Source organism: Hyperolius riggenbachi, chromosome 4 (genome assembly GCF_040937935.1).
Source record: "Hyperolius riggenbachi isolate aHypRig1 chromosome 4, aHypRig1.pri, whole genome shotgun sequence".
Taxonomy (NCBI): Eukaryota; Metazoa; Chordata; class Amphibia; order Anura; family Hyperoliidae; genus Hyperolius; species Hyperolius riggenbachi.
Window position 1 is genome coordinate 166195818 of NC_090649.1, and position 20497 is coordinate 166216314.

The following is a 20497-nucleotide window of genomic DNA, read 5'->3' on the forward strand; positions in this document are numbered from 1 at the left end:
TGCAATTCTCCCCGTTGGCTCCGCCTGTCTGCCCCAGTCACTGGATGAGGTACCATCCTTCTCTTGGTCCTAATACTGCGGGCCACGCTACAGTTCATAGAGCTATGCGAGCTCTCGCTTCGTGTGCGGGCGGCTGCTCGCTGTGTCCTAATTCTGCCGTCATTGGAGTGCAATCGGAGGATTGTGAAATACAGCCAGCCACTGAATTACTTCACTGCGCATGCTCTTGGGGAAGCTCTCATTACAGGTGTCCTTCAAGCCTTGTACACATGGGACTCCTCTTTCTTTTGCTGCAGTGCTGTCTATTGCTCGGGGCTCTTTCGTATGGGCAGCTGAAACCAGTAGTGAATGCACTGCCTGCTAGTTGCTCTCTTGTACTGGTGGGGCACTTGTTAGCGCTGGATTCTCCTGGTGGACAGGTAAACTCCCCCATGGAGTCACATCGGGGAGTGTGTCCGCAGGCATGCTCAGTTGAGACATGTTGCAGTTTTCTGCAGCCAGGTAGACTTGGTTCACACAGAAAAAGGTGTCCTGTCAATTTCTGACGGTTGGCATCAGTTTGTATGTGTTTCTATGGATGTGTTCACACATATAAGGTATACATTTCTGGTCCACTCATGGAAAACTGATAAAAAAAACTGATAGGACTGGAAATGTACAGATCTGTGTGTGAACCAAGCCATAACGCTACCACTGACACACGTCATGTTAAAAACGCTACCATTTGGCTGCATTTTTATTGCACCCGAATGGCGCTCGTGGGCTTCAGACGGGACGCTGAACTGCTGGTCAAGCATGTGGTTCAGCCTCCCAGAGGCCTTGCTCTTCTTAATTGATGGCGCCTGACCCTCCTCCAGTCCTCACTCACATGCTACCCCACCATTTCCTCTATGCACGGGGCCTGCCAGAACAGCGTAGCACTTATTAATGGTCCTCTGTGTGACACAGATAAAGTACTGGGAACTTGGGGAACTTTTCTAAATGTTACAAATATACATGTAGTATTGGCTATCAAGATTGAATGTGTGAGAGATTTTGTCCTCTACCAAGACACATGTATTGTAAATAGTTTGGCTGTCTGTTGCTGTGGCTGGGTAGTGTATTGGTTAAGCACTCTGCCTCTGACACAGGAGACCTGGGTTCGAATCTTGGCTCTGCCTGGTCAGTAAGCCAGCATCTATTGTGCAGGAGACCTTAGGCAAGTCTCCCTAACACTGCTACTGCCTATAGAGCGCACCCTAGTGGCTGCAGCTCTGACACTTTGAGTCCGCCAGGAGAAAAGTGCAATATTAATGTTGTCATTTATTTTTTTTTTTCATCTTGGAGATTCTCTGCATTGATGGAGAGCGGGAATAATCCAGGTGCTTTGTGTTTCATTTAAGGCTGGTTTAGCGGTAAATAAAAAGCTCAGAGCGACAAACTAGCCAATTCTGGGCCATCTGTTTCATCTATTTATTGCTTCCAATCTTATATATTTTTTTAGATCAAAGCTCCAGTGTTTTAAATATCTGTACTGCTTTAAAGCGGAGTCTCGGCTGTATGAAGTTGTTTTTTTCACTTCAGTCTGTAAAGGATATATTCTGGGCATCCATAATCTACATCAGAGGCCACATGTGAAGCATTATAGCCTGGTGTGCTGGCCAGACGCTGGCTGTTCATTTCATTTCAGTAGTATTTTGGTATGATTCAGGACAGTACTCCAGGCTGATCTGTAAGGTCATATTTTTAGTGATGTTTAAGAAATATTACCTTGTTACATTCTCTTGTCTTGATTGTGTGTAGTATAAGAAATATCCTGTAAACTATTTTATGTTACCTGTAAAACCTTTTTATTATTGAAGAGGAGTGAGGACTTTTTTTTTTTTTGCTTCTGTACTTTAAAGTGGGCCTGAACTTTTGCACAGGACAGAAGGAAAACATAGAGAAATGTGCCCTGTATGTACCGTATTTAGGGAGTTTAGCCTTTCTTCATTCCCCCTCTTCTGTGAGTAATCGCCACTATAATTTGATCTCTCAGCTGTGCCAGCTCAAATCTTCTCTGGCATCATGGCAGAGCAACTAATTTGTAGACCCAGGATATTAACAATATGTCTGCTTCCATGAAACCAGGAAGAAGACACACTTGCAGGATTTGTATCAGCTGTAACAAAGAGAACCCAAGGTGGTTCTGGGGGGGGGGGGGGGGGCAGATGGGACACAGGCATGCTCTCTGCCTCATGACATGCCTCTGTGTCCCCCACCGCCGCTGTCTGACCCCCCCAATGCCACGCTCCAGCCCCCACCTCCGCGCTATGACTCCTGAGATTAACATTGTTGCCATCTCAAAGGTAAACACGGGAAAGGTATTCCCTGTTCAAAAGCGTTCCTACAGAGTTTCCAGAGCTGGCTTTAGGCAGCTCTCTCTCCCTGGCTGCGCCCCCTGCCGTTTCCCCACCTCCCTGCAGTCTGTGAATGAGTCTCTCATTCCAGCGTCGTGACCAAGAGGTCACAGAAGTGAAAGTGGGCCAGCGCGGCGCACGTAGGCTACCTGATCCAGGGGGCTCCAGAGTGGATCAGGTAGCCTACTTTTTTTTTTTTATTTTATGAGCCCACCTTGGGCTCTTTAAGGTTTATTATTCTGTTGTGTATTTTTTACAGCAGAGCGGAAGTTCTGAGTTCAGGTCCGCTTTAAGCCTGTGTCCTCACTGGGAAGATTTTTCCCTGCTTTCTCTCCCTGGACCTTTATGAACCACTGTGACTTTCAGGGCCGGAGCTACCATAGAAAAAAATAGGCAGTTGCCCCAGGGCCCCAGAGCCTGTAGGGGCCCCCAAGTTGTCCCTCCCCATCTTAACTGTTGCTCCCCAGGGACTCTGCAGAGTCTGTTAAGTTGGGAGGTGATTGGGGGAGGGTCAGCAGCCAGCTCAAGGACCCAGGAGGGAAATTTAGCTGCAACAAAGGGCCTCTAATGACGCTTTTTGGTCGGGGGGGGGGGGGGGGGGGGGTGTCGGGGGGCCCCCAGGCTAATCTTGCACTAGGGCCCCATTGTTACTTGAACCGGCCCTGGTGACTTTAATATGACCCCTGCTGGTCAAGTAATAAAAACACACTCTTGAGTGGTTACAGCTCTTCCCTACTGACTAAATCCAGTTTTTCTTACATTTGTTGCATTTTCAAACTTCTAACTGTAGATTGCGAAACGTACGCAGAGGCCAGCCTAGTGATAACAGATACTGTGTCCCATTCATTCTGTCAGTATTCATCCTTTTAAGTTCTGCTAAACGGAATGTGTTTAAAGCGGACCCAAACCAAACATTTTTTTTTTAAATTCAAAATATTTAGTTGCACCACTGTGACACATACAAAGATACATAAACACTCCTTCAAGCCTATGAGCATTTCAGTGCATGGTTTTCACCCTCCTCTTTGCATAACCAGGGTTATACAGGTGGCATCCATTAGCAATTCCTGCTTTGCTGGACACCTCCTACTCCAGCATTTTGCCGGATTCTGTCCTGTCAATATGAAAGGAAGGGGAGGGGTTCCTCCAATAAATGTAAAATATTTTATATTTGTCATCATGCAGCTGAAAAAAGGCTGCTATTTATTATAATTTAGAAAATAGATTTTATTTCTGAAATCTTGTATTTTTAGTTTGGGTCTACTTTAAGTGTGAACCCAGCTTGAAAGAAACAAATTAAGAATAAACAAACAGATGACTCGCACTAATCACAAACCCATCGGGCAACTCATCACGTGTATTTAGGGATGAAAAGCAGCTGGAGTTAAGACACCACCCTTCTCCTGCTTGCATGTTGTAGGAACATTGGTACATTCCCAACTTTCACTAATCTCTTGCTGCTGAAAGAGCTGAAACATGGACGCTGGTTGTGGTTTTTGTTGGCCACACAAATGAACAGCTCCTTCGTTAAATATACAAGCGATTGGTTGCCCGGAGAGTCTGTGATGTGGTATAGGATTTAAGCAGGCCGTACACTCATTGATTTTTCCTGTCAATATATGGCCTATTCAATCACCCTGATGGAATTGCGTGAGAAATCTGTGCAGTAGTTGGCCTGAACAATTGACCGATCAAGTGATTTATGAACAAAAATCGCTCAATTGGGGCGGCCGGTGGCGTATTGGGAGCACGTCGCTAGCAGTGTTTGATTCAGTAACCAATGAGAAAGTACTCTCACCTGTCCGTCCCTTGGTCCGGTCTCTACTTGGACTTAAAGGCCAGATCTGAGAACCAGTAACTTTTCATACTAGTCTAAGGGCTCAAACCCACTAGCAGCCTTTTCTAAGCGCAAGCGATTTGAAAAAGCTCTTGCTAGTGCAATGCTATGGGGGATTTTTATAAAATCGCATCTCATGTGGGATCACACCCATAGCATTACATTATTAGCAAGAGCTTTTCAAATCACAAAGTGAACAGAAAAGTGCACCTAGTGGGTTCCAGGCCTGAAACAGAGGGATTACTTTAGCAATATTCTGGTTTGAAGCAATCCGTTCAAAACAAACTTGAAGTGAAGATAAACTGAGTTACAGTAATAAATTGTATGTGTTTTACTGATGGTAAATAGAATATTGACGACAAAGCTGAGTCTCAAATTATTTTCCATTTTTAAGGGCTCATTTTTAAGATTGAATTCTAAACAGCAGCCAGGACAGCTTGATGCAAAATCTGCTTCATTTAGCTGCAAAACAGACAGACAGAAGTATTGACCCTGTGTGCTTTTCAGCACTAAAATCCTAAATGTGTTTTTGCCTTCTATTTGCTTTTCGGGAAACTGGGCTGAACTTGACCGGAATAATTTTCATAGATAATGGCTCCAAGTTTTTTAACTATTGCAGTACAAGTAAGCTGAAAGGGACTTAGGAAAAGTTTTACGTAGGAATAGTACTATGCATGCCTATGTTTATCTTGTCAAATGTCCATTCAGGTATGCTTTAATATTTTGGAACTGATGTAATTTTTTTTGTCGTCTTGTTTTCTAGATCTAAAGCATCGCAGCGTCTCATCTCTCATGACATCCATTCAAACACATACAATTATAAAAGCACCTTTTCTGTGGAAATTGTTCCAATATGTAAGGTTAGTGATGATTCTGATCTGCACAGTGAATGTTTTTATGTAAACACTGTGTTGCACATATGCTAGATGCCATTATCTGTGGACTAAATGGAGGTAGGCTGGGTCTGTAGATGATTTTCAGACTGTGTAGTTATGCTTATAGAAAATGTGGAAGAGAAGCCACAGGGACATGCTGCATTACTTTTTTCTTTTTTATTCTTAATACAAACAGACAAACACATACTTATATCGCGCTTTTTCTCCTGGCGGACTCAAAGCACCAATACCTGTGTACATAATTTCTCACTACTATCGACTAAGGCTACTTTCACCCCAAGACGTTGCGTTTTAGGGGACGTTATGGTCGCATAAAGTGCCCCTAACGCAACGCATGGTGATGTTGAAGTTGGATGTCAGATTGAGCTGCGTTCTGCAGCTCTCAAAGCGGCCGCTCCAGGTTAGTGATAGGAAGTCCGGATCTTTTTAAGGATTCAGATCATTTGAATCGGATCATTGAAAAGATCTGGATCTTTGAACCGAATCATTTGAATCATTTTAATCATTTTACTAGGGAAGCAGACTGGGTGAAATAACTAGCAGGACAGGACTTTCCCTGCACTGTACATTCTGTATGTTCCTGTTTCTTCCAGACAGACATCCACTGTGAACCGAATCTTTCATTGTGGTGATCCGGATGATTCGACTCACAAAAAAGATCCGGATCAAATGAACGATTCGTTCATGATCCGGACAACACTACAGTCCTACCAGGAGTCTCTGCAGTGCAGTGAATATTAATTAGCCATGTGGCTGGCTGCAGAGGAGGAGGGGAGACCTCCTCCAACATTACTGAGCATGTGCAAACAGTCTAACGTGGCTTAGCCCAGTATAACGTACAGCATGCAGCACTTTGTTTAAACGTGCTGCGTTACTATGTAACCCAACGTGGGCACTGTGAACAGCACAATTGATTTTACAGTGCTGAGTTAGGCTGCGTAACTGGCTGCTGTAACGTGGGACTTTAACGTCTCACTGTGAAACCAGCCTAAATGTTTATACACAGTTGAGTTCATTCAGCCCTGGGCAGGTGGGACATGTCTGACGTTCAATAAAAGCTTTAAAAGATTTGAGGGGAACATCATCGGAAAACTGACTTGCCATAAACCTGTTTTTAATATTGTGTTTTTGCTGTAATTTATATATATTAAAAAAAAAGCATTTGCAATAGTATATTTCAGAAATTTTAGGTGTGATTTCACTGAATGTCTAGAATTGATCATCTTCAGAACAGACTGCTAGATTTTATTGCAATCGGATGCTGTGCAGTGTATAATAATCAAGCACATTAAAGGACAACTGGAGTGAGAAGGGATATGGACACTGCCATGTTTCTTTCCATTTAAGCAAGCAATACCAGTTGTACCAGCCTCTCTACGCACTTGACAAAAATCTTTTTATTTGTGTGTTTGTTTTTTTGTTTTTACCTGCTTTAGTTTAGAAGGGATTCTGGTTCAATCCAATGGCTTAGTTTTCCAATAGATCTTAATCTTCCACAACCTCCACCAGGCTTGTTTTTATGGGCAGCCAATGTGAAGTTGTGTAGGTAGGTGAAGGAGAGAAGTTACTCTCCTCTCCAGGATCCAGCTACAGGACACATGCGCCTGCTAGAGACCACGGTCTCCATGGTTGCAGTGGTGACTTGTCATCACATGACCCGCCAGCACTGGGTTTTTAAGGCTGGTTTCACAGTGGGACGTTACAGGCGCACGTTAGCGCAGCCTGTAACGCACCCCACCGCACAGCAATGAAAAATTAATGGGCTGTTCACAGTGCCCACGTTGCGTTACATTGTAACGCTGCGCCATAAGACAACGTACTGCATGCAGTACTTTACACGTTAGACTGCTTGCACATGCTCAGTAAAGTTGGGGAGGAGCAGAGAGCGGCCGGGCACATAGCTAATAATCACTGCACTCAGTGACGTGCAGTGTTTACTTCCTGGAGCGGCGATTGGCTGGGCGGGACCACGTGATGCCGCATGCGTCCAAGAGTGCGCATCACGGACGCCAGAGTGAGCTGCACAACGCGGCTCACTCTGACGTCCACATCAGAGAGCACCAGGCGTTGCGTTAGGGGCACGTTATGCGACCTTAACCACTTCAGCCTTCAGTGTATTTTCATCTTATGCATCAAAGCAATTTTCACATTTCAGCGCTCCTCCCATTCATTCGCCAATAACTTTATCCTTACCTATCACAACGAAATGCTCTATATCTTGATTTTTCCCCACCAATTAGGCTTTCTTTGGGTGGTACATTATGCTAAGAATTATTTTTTCGAAATGCATTTTAATGGGAATATTAAAGAGAACCCGAGGTGTGTTTAAAGAATGTTATCTGCATACAGAGGCTGGATCTGTCTATACTGCCCAGCCTCTGTTGCTATCCCAAACCCCACTAAGGTCCCCCTGCACTCTGCAATCCCTCATAAATCAGTCGTGCTGTGAAGCTGTGTTTACATCTGTAGTGTCAGTCTCAGCTGCTCCCCCGCCTCCTGCATAGCTCCGGTCCCTACCCCGTCCCTTCCCTCCAATCAGCAGGGAGGGAAGGGATGCAGGCGGGGACTGGAGTTCTGCAGGAGGCTGGGAGAGCAGCAGACTGACACTATAGAGATAAACACTGCCAGCTCTGACAAGCTGTTTGTCAGCAGCGTGGCTGTGATTTATGAGGGATTGCAGAGTGCTGGGGGGCCTTAGGGGGGTTTGGGATAGCAACAGAGGTTGGGCTGTATAGGCAGATCCAGCCTCACTATGCAGATCACATTGTTCAAACCCACCTCGCGTTCTCTTTAAGAAAAACAAAAAAAAATATTTCTCAGTTTTTGGCCATTATAATTTTAAAATAAGCTCAATTACAAGAAAATGTATGCGTGCTCTACGCCAAGCTTAACCCTTTCAAGTCTAGCTGTGCAAATCTGGCTAAAATGGCTTATCATGAGACATGCTCATGCAGAAATGCATCTGCTTTCGCATGCCAAACTTTGCAGGGTCAAAAACCAATACCGCGAAGCGGTTGCCCTGCGGGAATTAGTTCATGCTATACAGCACTATCCAGGAGCGCCTCGGGGAGGCTTCCCATTGCCCCCATACAACCGGGGGGGCTGTGGGGCCCCAGGCTCTCTCACTGCCTAGGGACCACAGCAACACCCCGGAGGTGGAGGCTGGGTAGCGCAGACGACCCCCTCAAGCGTGGCCGGCGCCGGGGGGGGCCATCCGCACCCATCTCCCAAAAATTTAAAAACAGGCACTTACCTGAACGTCCATTGCGTTCTGCTGCTGCGCATCGACTCGGGGCACTGCATGGGAAAGGAGTGACGCATGGGTCACCCCGAGCTGTGGGGCTCAGGGCTGGCTCACACACATCACTCCAGAAGGGGGGGGAGGACAGGCACAGACAGCCCACTTATAGAGCAAGCCATCCACCACCTGCCTCCAAAGGACAGAATGCAAATATGCTCAATTACAAGAAAATGTATGCGTGCTCTACGCCAAGCTTAACCCTTTCAAGTCTAGCTGTGCAAATCTGGCTAAAATGGCTTATCATGAGACATGCTCATGCAGAAATGCATCTGCTTTCGCATGCCAAACTTTGCAGGGTCAAAAACCAATACCGCGAAGCGGTTGCCCTGCGGGAATTAGTTCATGCTATACAGCACTATCCAGGAGCGCCTCGGGGAGGCTTCCCATTGCCCCCATACAACCGGGGGGGCTGTGGGGCCCCAGGCTCTCTCACTGCCTAGGGACCACAGCAACACCCCGGAGGTGGAGGCTGGGTAGCGCAGACGACCCCCTCAAGCGTGGCCGGCGCCGGGGGGGGGGGCCATCCGCACCCATCTCCCAAAAATTTAAAAACAGGCACTTACCTGAACGTCCATTGCGTTCTGCTGCTGCGCATCGACTCGGGGCACTGCATGGGAAAGGAGTGACGCATGGGTCACCCCGAGCTGTGGGGCTCAGGGCTGGCTCACACACATCACTCCAGAAGGGGGGGGAGGACAGGCACAGACAGCCCACTTATAGAGCAAGCCATCCACCACCTGCCTCCAAAGGACAGAATGCAAATATGCTCAATTACAAGGAGGCAGGTGGCGGATGGCTCATTCCAGGTAGTGTGAGTCCTGGAGTGGGCTGTCAGTGCCTGTCCTCCACCCCCCTTGGAGTGCAGTGTGTGAGCCAGCCCTGAGCTCCAAAGCTCGGTGCGACCCATGCTTCATTCCTTTCCTTTTCAAATGTGTTGCACCCAAGCTATGCTCAGCAGCAGAACGCAATGGACGTCAAGGTAAGTGCCTGTTTTTAATATTGGGAGGTGAAAGGTGCGGATGGCTCTCCCCGGCGCTGGCCACGCTTGGGGGGGCCGCCTGCGCCACCCAGCCTCCCCCCTCCGGGGTGCTGCTGTGGTTCCCAGGCAGTGAGAGCGCCTGGGACCCCGCGGTCCCCCGGTTGTATGGGGGCATTGGGAAGCCTCCCCGAGGCGCTCCTGGATAGTGCTGTATAGCATGAACTAATTCCCGCAGGGCAAACCGCTTTGCGGCATTGGTTCAATGGACCCTGCATTAGTTGGCATGCGAAAGCAAATGCATATTTGCATGAGCATTGCCTCATGAATAGCCAATAAGGCCAAATTTGCTCAGCCAGTTGTGTCAGGTGTTCACTTGGTGTTTAATGCACACATTTAAATTCTCTGTGCAGTAATTTTAAAATAATATATGCTACCATAATTAAAACCCACCTATTTTATTTGCCCATTTGTCCCGGTTATAACACTGTTTAAATTATGTCCCTATCACAATGTATGGTGCCAATATTTTATTTGTAAATAAAGGTACATTTTTTTCAGTTTTGCGTCCATCACTATTTACAAGCCCATAATTTAAAAAATAGTAATATACCCTCTTGACATACATATTAAAAAAGTTCAGTCCCTAAAGTAACTATTTATGGTTGGTTTGTTTGTTTTTTGAAATTGAATTTTTTTTTAATGCAAAAGTTTCATGTGGGTATTTATGGGAGAGTGTGGGAGGTAAGGGGTTAATTATAAATTATGTGTAGGTCTCCTTATTAAAATAATTGGGTGTAGGTGTAATTTTTACTATTTGGCCACAAAATGTCCTCAATCATTAGCTTACTGCGCATGCTTTTAGTAAGCAAAACAGGAAACAATGATAACAAGCACAGGATCGCACGCACGGGCAAGCAGGAGAGCGCAATGCGGCGATTTCGACAGAGTACGTATATTTACTCCCCTGAGGCTTAGATGAAGTTTTTAGGGGAGTAGATATACTGTACTAAAACCATTAAGTGGTTAACGTCCCCTAAAACGCAACATCCTGATGTGAAACCAGCCTTAACCTTCACCCTGAGAGCTTTTTAGCCTAAAAACTGCCCTAATCCCGACATTCTTTGCTTGCCTTTTTTTTTTATTTTATTTTATTTTTTTTTAATGGGTTTTGTCAGTTAAAAAAAAAAAAGCAGCACAAACCCAGATGATTCAGAGAGGGGTAAAAACAAAATAAAAAACAAAACAAAAACTAAAAAAACGTATTCCAGAGGAGAACCTCTTTTCATGCCTCTTCCATATAGCACTATTACTTGCAGCGGTATTTGATTATTGGAAACATAAATAGTTTGCCATGAGGTTGATTCTAATAATTTATCTCAAGTGGGGGCAAATGATTATCTGATCCCCCTGCTAAATTTGTAAGTTTGCCCACTTGCACAGAAATAAACAGTTTGTACCATATTTTATGGTAGTTTCATTTTAAAGAGAATCCAAGGTGGGTTCTAAGAATGTTATCAGCACACAGAGGCTGAGTCTGCATATACTGCCCAGCCTCTGTTGCTATCCCGATTTCCCCCCTCCCCCTGCACTCTGCTATGCCCCCATAAATCACCCAGCCGTGCTGTCGGCACGCGTGTCGCAGCTGGCTGTTTACTTCTGTAAGTGTCAGTCTTGCCGCTCCCCGCCTCTTTTCCTCCAATCAGCGGGGAGGGAAGGGACGCAGGCGGGTATTGGAGCTATGGAGGAGGTTGGGGAGCAGGCGAGACTGACAGTTCAGAGGTAAACAGCCGGCTGCGACACGCTGTGTGTCGACAGCACGGCTGGGTGATTTATGGGGGCGTAGCAGAGCGCAGGAGGGGCTTAGGGGCGAATCGGGATAGCAACAGAGGCTGGGCAGTATATGCAGATCCAGCCTCTGTGTGCTGATAGCATTCTTAGAACCCACCTCAGGTTTTCTTTAATGGAAAGGAACAGAATATCAACCAAAGGTCCAGGAAAAACACATAACATAAAAGTTATAAATCCATGGGCAAGTCATTGAGTGACATCTCAACTGGAAATCTAGCTCAAGGTGGCCACACCTTTTTAAAATATCTCTTCAATTTAAGAATTGCGATCAATTTTTCTGACTGGTTGTAACATTTCAAAAATATGACCAATGTACCACACACACGTTCAATTTTTCCCCAATTATGATAAAAATTGCTTGTAAACTCTGAGAAAATTGCGAGGGTGTATATTAATAAATTGACACACACACACACACACACACACACACACACACACACACACACACACACACACACACACACACACACACACACACACACACACACACACACACACACACACACACACACACACACACACACACACACACACACACACACACACCATCTTCAGAAAAATTTCCAACATTCCGGATCAATAAAAATTGAAAAAAAAAAACCAAAAACCGGGAAATCTGATCAGATTTTTCAGTCGAATGAAAATAATTTTTTTTTAAATCATCGAATTTCCGTCAAATTGGTTCATTTTATTGTATCGTGTGTGTGGCCACCTTCATACATATTTGAATCTGTATGCCACAAAGGCATGTGACCAACCAGTGAGTTACATATAAGAATATGAAGAGGAAAAAAAAAAAAAAAAAGCTCCTGATGGATACTTACCTCAGGATGGGGAAGGCTCTGGATTCTAATGAGGCTTCCCCCGTTGTCCTCCATCCCTCTGTTCCAGCGCTGTTTGCTCCCCTGGTTGGCTCCATGATCAAAACAATCCTGTGAGAGCCTCATGCATGTACAGAAGCGGTTTTAGTTCAGGCGGAAATAGCCGAACCCGATTGGATCTGCTTGACTGCGCAGACGCAGACACCGCTCACCTGTGCAGTAGAGCAAATCCAAACGAGCTCCGCTATTTCTGCCTGAGCCTGGACGAAAGCCGCTACTGCGCCTACACAGAATTATGATCCTGGAGCCCAGCACCCAGATTTTCAGCAGCTAACAGCGCTGTAACAAGAGGACGAGGGAAGCCTCATTAGGGTCCAGAGGCTTCCCCCTCCCAAGAGGAGTACCTCCTGGGGCTTTTTTTTTTTTTTTCTTTACACATCCTCTTTAAATACCTTTTTTAAACCAGTTCATAGTAGATTATTGTAGAAAATGAGCATTAAGCATATTTGTGCTGATTTTATATTAACTTTTTTTTTTTTTTACTTTGTTTTTCATTTATTTTTTTGTACAGGATAATGTGGTTTGCCTTTCACCAAAGCTAGCTCAAAGCCTTGGCAACATGAACCAGATCTGTGTGTGCATCCGGGTGACCAGCACTATTCACTTGATTGATCCTAAAACTCTGCAGAGTAAGTGTGACTTGAAGCAATTTCATACTGCCACCAGGCTCACATTGGGCCTTTATGCATAGAAACATGAGAATCATATTTCCCATCTAATCTCCTCATAACGTTACTGAATGCAAAAAAATAAAAATTAACTGCTGCTTGGACAGAAATGATCAGTAACTGTTTAAAAAGAAAAAACACATTCAAGTTTAAATAACAATCATGAAAGGCTGAATATACTGTAAATAGATTTTCCCTGGCTGGCTGTGCAGATATACATTTAAGAGGCACTGTAAAGACATATAGTGGAATGCAGTAATGTATTCAGGATACCCACTTTTATGCTGGTTTCAGCACTAGAAACACTCCCGATCTCTATATATTGCTGTTGCTGTATATTAGTATTTGGCCCCACCCTTCCACTGAGGCATAGCCTAGGCCAGCATTTCTCAACCTTTGTACCCTGGAGGAACCCTGCAAATAACTTCTCAAGGAACCCCTGCAAACAAGTTTTGGTCTCGAGGAACCCCTGCATTTACTTTGGACGAGGCATGGTCTTTAAGGCAGGGGTCACACTTGTCTTTCAGTTTCTACACTTTTCAGAAAACTGAAAGACAAATGTGACCTCTACATTACAACAGCTAATGTAATTTATAGAGAAAACTGACAAATTGCGCAAGATGTCTTTCTGCATGCGAAATCTGCATTAAAGTGTGACCTAGCTCATTGATTAACATGAGTTCTCAGTTGAAGTCAGTTTTTCTGTGCAGAAAACGCGTACGAAAGCCAGTAAGTGTGACCCCTGCAGTATGTGTAGCTGTTTATTTCACTCCCCCCATTACACTACCACTCCTTATACCGTCTCCTGAGCCACCAATGTAGTGCTTCTTGTTACAGTACCCCCTATTATAATGTGCTCTATTATACTTCCCCCACGATGGGGGAAAATGCCAAGGAACCCCTGCAGAGTCCTCAAGGAACTCTGGTTGAGAAAGCCTGGCCTAGGCTGTTCATTGTGCAGAATGACATTACCCCCAAGCATTCTGGGAGAACCCGAGATCCTTTCTGCTGGCATAAGAACTCTCAGTAAACAGAACGTTCCGCACAGATCACCTGGCATTACTAAAGATGTTGCTGGCTGTGACAATTTTCAGAAAGTAAATCAGGGAGAGGAAAGATTTTACGATTAACAAACACTGACTAAATAACTTATGAATGCATAATGTAAAAAAAAAGCAATTTTATTCATTTTTGACTACAGGTCTTCTTTAATATTCACATGACTGATGTACAGCAATGGCCTAATGTCTACAGTGGGACAACACTACATGTCTAAGATGGGACAACACTACGTGTCTACGGTCAATCCCTACTGACTAAGGTGGACTTTGGTACATGTAGATTTGGCCAAGACATTTAACAATCACAACTCAAACACGGTTGGCACTGGCATGTAGCTTTTTTTTAAACATAAAATGGCTATCTAGGGGTTAAAATCCTGCTACATCGATAGTATGAATGAATTCGTCTTTTTCCTTTCTTCGGAGTTCTCCTTTAGTATGTAAGCTTCGCCTCAGTGGCCCATACTGAGCTTTCTGGAATAGAGCAGCTGGCTTAGTATCATGTGGGTTTTTTACACTTTAGCGTGTTATCTACAGCAAATATCTGTAGGCAATGATTTCATCTGGCAGGAATATTCTCTGGGTGGTGTGGAACTCTGATCCGTGTTTCTTGATGTCAGGAGACAGAGAAGCACAATTAGGCCTTTTACTGTTGCACTAGCTGCCATCTAGCTGTTGCCCTATTTGAGGGCATTTCAGGTTATGATGTGGAAAGATTTTGCAGGTGTGTTACCTGTGGCATCCAGATTCCATTATAAAATACAAATAAAAGGAGGCATTGTGAGACTGGCAATAAGAGGAATGACATGCACTGGCAGGCACGATATACACAAGCACTGTGGTAAAATTGTTCTCTGAAAGAAAGCTGTAAGTTTTTTTTTTTTGTTTTTTTTTTTTTTAATGGTTTTCTCATAAATGTTTTAACATTTTTTTATATAAAGAATTTTTGATTTCTATAAAATGTCTTAGATAAAAGGGAAGTATGCAAAACAGGCTGTTTTGTGTAAGATTTTGTATGCAAAGTTATGCAGCTTAAAGGACTTCCGAGGCCAAAATTAAGAAAATCACACTATACCTTTTTTTTGCAGAATCCACGGAGGACGTCCTGCCCGTCCTCCGCTCCGTTCCGCCATCAATGCAGGTCTTATCATTCCCCTACGGCTCGGCCCGACCCCACCGAACGGGTCGCATGGATGCCACCTCTAATATGGCCGCCGCCTTGCTCCGCGGCTGCGCAGTACGCTTTGACGCTAGCGCGACTGCGCAGCCTATTGCCCGCCTCCTGCCGCGTACTAGGTCCCGGCATGCTCCCCAAGCGTACGTCGGGCGGGCGCACACAGGCTGCGCAGTCGCGCTAGCAACAAAGCGTACTGCGCAGCCGCGGAGCAAGGCGGAGGCCATATTAGAGGTGGCATCCGTGCGACCCATTCGGTGGGGTCGGGCCGAGCCGTAGGGGAACGATAAGACCTGCATTGATGGCGGAACGGAGCGGAGGACAGGCAGGACGTCCTCCGTGGATTCTGCAAAAAAAAAAGGTATAGTGTGATTTTATTAATTTTGGCCTCGGAAGTCCTTTAAAAATGAACCAATCAAATCTTGCTAAGATAAAATTTGATTGGTCCATTTTCAAGCTGTGTAAATTTGCATACAAAATGTGCATAACACTGCATCAACTTAAAATTATTTGCATCTAATTGACCATCGCTACTTCCAAGAGACACACATTAAAACAACCGCTGCCGCTGATTGGAGAGAAGGGACGCAGGCGGGGAGCGGCGCTAATCTGGATTAGCTGCATGCTTGTTTCAGGTGTGTTTCAACAACTACTGCCAGGCAACTGGTATTGTTTAACCACTTCCCGACCGCCGTATATACAATTGGCGGCCGGGAAGTGCACCCCGCAAGGACCGCCGTATAGACAAATGGCGGCGGTCCTTGTAGGGGCATGGGCGGAGCGATCGCGTCATCCGTGACGCGATCCTCCGCCTCCGCCTGGCGCCGCTCACCCGCCGCAACATCCCGCCGGCCATACGGAAGCGCCGGCGGGATGTTAACCCGACGATCGCCGCATACAAAGTGTATAATACACTTTGTAATGTTTACAAAGTGTATTATACAGGCTGCCTCCTGCCCTGGTGGTCCCAGTGTCCGAGGGACCACCAGGGCAGGCTGCAGCCACCCTAGTCTGCACCAAGCACACTGATTCCCCCCCCCCCTGCCCCAGATCGCCCACAGCACCCATCAGCCCCCCCCTGCCCACCCCCCAGACCCCTGTTTGCACCCAATCACCCATCAATCACTCCCTGTCACTATCTGTCAACGCTATTTTTTTTTATCCCCCCCCCCCTGCCCCCTGCTCCCTCCTGATCACCCCCCCACCCCTCAGATTCTCCCCAGACCCCCCCCCCATGTACTGTATGCATCTATCCCCCCCCTGATCACCTGTCAATCACCCCCTGTCACTGCCACCCATCAATCAGACCCTAACCTGCCCCTTGCGGGCACCCAATCACCCGCCCACACGCTCCGATTGCCCTCTGACCCCCCTTTATCAATTCACCAGTGCATTAATTACATCTGTTCTTCCCTGTAATAACCCACTGATCACCTGTCAATCACCTGCCAATCACCTATCACCCATCAATCACCCCCTGTCACCCCCTGTCACTGCCACCCAACAATCAGCCCCCAACAATCAGCCCCTAACCTGCCCCTTGCGGGCAATCTGATCACCCACCAACACCAATAGATCGCCCGCAGATCCGACATCAGATCACCACCCAAGCGCAGCGTTTACATCTATTCTCTCCTCTAAACACCCACTAATCACCCATCAATCACCCCCTATCACCACCTGTCACTGTTACCCATCAGATCAGACCCTAATCTGCCCCTTGCAGGCACCCAATCACCCGCCTACACGCTCAGATTGCCCTCAGACCCCCCCTTATCAATTCGCCAGGGCATGATTTACATCTGTCCTTCCCTGTAATAACCCACTGATCACCTGTCAATCACCCATCAATCACCCCCTGTCACTGCCACCCATCAATCACCCGCTGTCACTGCCACCCATCAATCAGCCCCTAACCTGCCCCTTGCGGGCAATCTGATCACCCACCCACACCAATAGATCACCTCCCAAGTGCAGTGTTTACATCTGTTCTCTACCCTAAACACCCACTAATTACCCATCAATCACCCCCTGCCACTGCTACCTATCAGATTAGACCCCTATCTGCCCCTAGGGCACTCAATCACCCGCCCTCACCCTCAGAATGCCCTCAGACCCCAGCCCTGATCACCTCGCCAGTGCATTGCTTGCATCTATTCCCCCCTCTAATCACACCTTGAGACACCCATCAATCACCTCCTGTCACCCCCTAGCACACCTACCCATCAGATCAGGCCCTAATTTGCCCCGTGTGGGCTCCTGATCACTCGGCCAAACCCTCAGATCCCCCTCAGACCCCCTTCCGATCACCTCCCCAGTGCATTGATTGCATCTATTTTCCCCTCTAACCACCCCCTGAGACACCCATCAATCACCTCCTGTCACCCCTCTAGCACTCCTATCCATCAGATCAGGCCCAATACAACCTGTCATCTAAAAGGCCACCCTGCTTATGACCGGTTCCACAAAATTTGCCCCCTCATAGACCACCTGTCATCAAAATTTGCAGATGCTTATACCCCTGAACAGTCATTTTGAGACATTTGGTTTCCAGACTACTCACGGTTTTGGGCCTGTAAAATGCCAGGGCGGTATAGGAACCCCACAAGTGACCCCATTTTAGAAAAAAAGACACCCCAAGGTATTCTGTTAGGTGTATGACTAGTTCATAGAAGATTTTATTTTTTGTCAAAAGTTAGCGGAAATTGATTTTTATTGGTTTTTTTTTCACAAAGTGTAATTTTTCACTAACGTGTGACAAAAAATAAAATCTTCTATGAACTTGCCATACACCTAACAGAATACCTTGGGGTGTCTTCTTTCTAAAATGGGGTCACTTGTGGGGTTCCTATACTGCCCTGGCATTTTAGGGGCTCTAAACCGCGAGGAGTAGTCTAGAAAACAAATGCCTCAAAATGACCTGTGAATAGGACGTTGGGCCCCTTAGCGCACCTAGGCTGCAAAAAAGTGTCACATGTGGTACCGCCGTACTCAGGAAAAGTAGTATAATGTGTTTTGGGGTGTATTTTTACACATACCCATGCTGGGTGGGAGAAATTTCTATGTAAATGGACAATTGTGTGTAAAAAAAAATCAAACAATTGTCATTTACAGAGATATTTCTCCCACTTAGCATGGGTATGTGTAAAAATACACCCCAAAACACATTATACTACTTCTCCTGAGTACGGCGGTACCACATGTGTGGCACTTTTTTACACCTTAAGTACGCTAAGGGGCCCAAAGTCCAATGAGTACCTTTAAGATTTCACAGGTCATTTTGAGACATTTGGTTTCAAGACTACTCCTCACGGTTTAGGGCCCCTAAAATGCCAGGGCAGTATAGGAACCCCAAAAATGACCCCATTCTAGAAAGAAGACACCCAAAGGTATTCCGTTAGGAGTATGGTGAGTTCATAGAATTTATTTTTTGTCACAAGTTAGCGGAAAATGACACTTTGTGAAAAAAAAAAACAATTAAAATCAATTTCCGCTAACTTGTGACAAAAAAATAAAAACTTCTATGAACTCACCATACTCCTAACGGAATACCTTGGGGTGTCTTCTTTCTAAAATGGGGTTATTAGTGGGGTTCCTATACTGCCCTGGCATTTTAGGGGCCCTAAACCGTGAGGAGTAGTCTTGAAACAAAAATGACCTGTGAAATTCTAAAGGTACTCATTGGACTTTGGGCCCTTTAGCGCAGTTAGGGTGCAAAAAAGTGCCACACATGTGGTATTGCCGTACTCGGGAGAAGTAGTACAATGTGTTTTGGGGTGTATTTTTACACATACCCATGCTGGGTGGGAGAAATATCTCTGTAAATGACAATTTGTTAATTTTTTTTTTTACACACAATTGTCCATTTACAGAGATCTTTCTCCCACTCAGCATGGGTATGTGTAAAAATACACCCCAAAACACATTATACTACTTCTCCTGAGTACGGCGATACCACGTGTGGCACTTTTTTGCACCCTAACTGCGCTAAAGGGCCCAAAGTCCAATGAGTACCTTTAGGATTTCACAGGTCATTTTGAGACATTTGGTTTCAAGACTACTCCTCACGGTTTAGGGCCCCTAAAATGCCAGGGCAGTATAGGAACCCCACAAATGACCCCATTTTAGAAAGAAGACACCCCAAGGTATTCCGTTAGGAGTATGGTGAGTTTATAGAAGATTTTATTTTTTGTCACAAGTTTGCGGAAATTGATTTTAATAGTTTTTTTTTTTCACAAAGTGTCATTTTCCGCTAACTTGTGACAAAAAATAAAATCTTCTATGGACTCACCATACTCCTAACGGAATACCTTGGGGTGTCTTTCTAAAATGGGGTCATTTGTGGGGTTCCTATACTGCCCTGGCATTTTAGGGGCCCTAAACCGTGAGGAGTAGTCTTGAAACCAAATGTCTCAAAATGACCTGTGAAATCCTAAAGGTACTCATTGGACTTTGGGCCCTTTAGCGCAGTTAGGGTGCAAAAAAGTGCCACACATGTGGTATCGCCGTACTCAGGAGAAGTAGTATAATGTGTTTTGGGGTGTATTTTTACACATACCCATGCTGAGTGGGAGAAAGATCTCTGTAAATGGACAATTGTGTGTAAAAAAAAAAATTAACAAATTGTCATTTACAGAGATATTTCTCCCACCCAGCATGGGTATGTGTAAAAATACACCCCAAAACACATTATACTACTTCTCCTGAGTACGGCAATACCACATGTGTGGCACTTTTTTGCAGCCTAACTGCGCTAAGGGGTCCAAAGTCCAATGAGCACCTTTAGGCTTTACAGGGGTGCTTACAATTTAGCACCCCCCAAAATGTCAGGACAGTAAACACACCCCACAAATGACCCCATTTTGGAAAGTAGACCCTTCAAGGTATTCAGAGAGGGGCATGGTGAGTCCGTGGCAGATTACATTTTTTTTTGTCGCAAGTTAGAAGAAATGGAAACTTTTTTTTTTTTTCTCACAAAGTGTCATTTTCCGCTTACTTGTGACAAAAAATAATCTTCTATGAACTCACTATGCCTCTCAGTGAATACTTTGGGATGTCTTCTTTCCAAAATGGGGTCATTTGGGGGGTATTTATACTATCCTGGAATTCTAGCCCCTCATGAAACATGACAGGGGGTCAGAAAAGTCATAGATGCTTGAAAATGGGAAAATTCACTTTTTGCACCATAATTTGTAAACTCTATAACTTTTACCCAAACCAATAAATATACACTGAATGGTTTTTTTTTTATCCAAAACATGTTTGTCCACATTTTTCGCGCTGCATGTATACAGAAATTTTACTTTATTTGAAAAATGTCAGCACAGAAAGTTAAAAAAATAATTTTTTTGCCAAAATTAATGTCTTTTTTGATGAATATAATAAAAAGTAAAAATCGCAGGAGCAATCAAATAGCACCAAAAGAAAGCTGCATTAGTGACAAGAAAAGGAGCCAAAATTCATTTAGGTGGTAG

The 20497-nt window shown here is 45.2% G+C and overlaps 1 protein-coding gene across 3 annotated transcripts in view; it reads left to right on the forward strand.

Annotated features, from left to right (window-relative positions):
* NMD3 (NMD3 ribosome export adaptor) overlaps nucleotides 1–20497 on the forward strand; it is a 93671-nt gene that overhangs the window by 33649 nt on the left and 39525 nt on the right. For all 3 annotated transcript variants that reach the window (XM_068279282.1, XM_068279283.1, XM_068279284.1), the window contains 2 exons: nucleotides 4979–5075; nucleotides 12632–12749. In XM_068279282.1, coding sequence (XP_068135383.1) covers nucleotides 4979–5075; nucleotides 12632–12749 — 215 coding nt within the window. The remainder of the gene's footprint in view (nucleotides 1–4978; nucleotides 5076–12631; nucleotides 12750–20497) is intronic.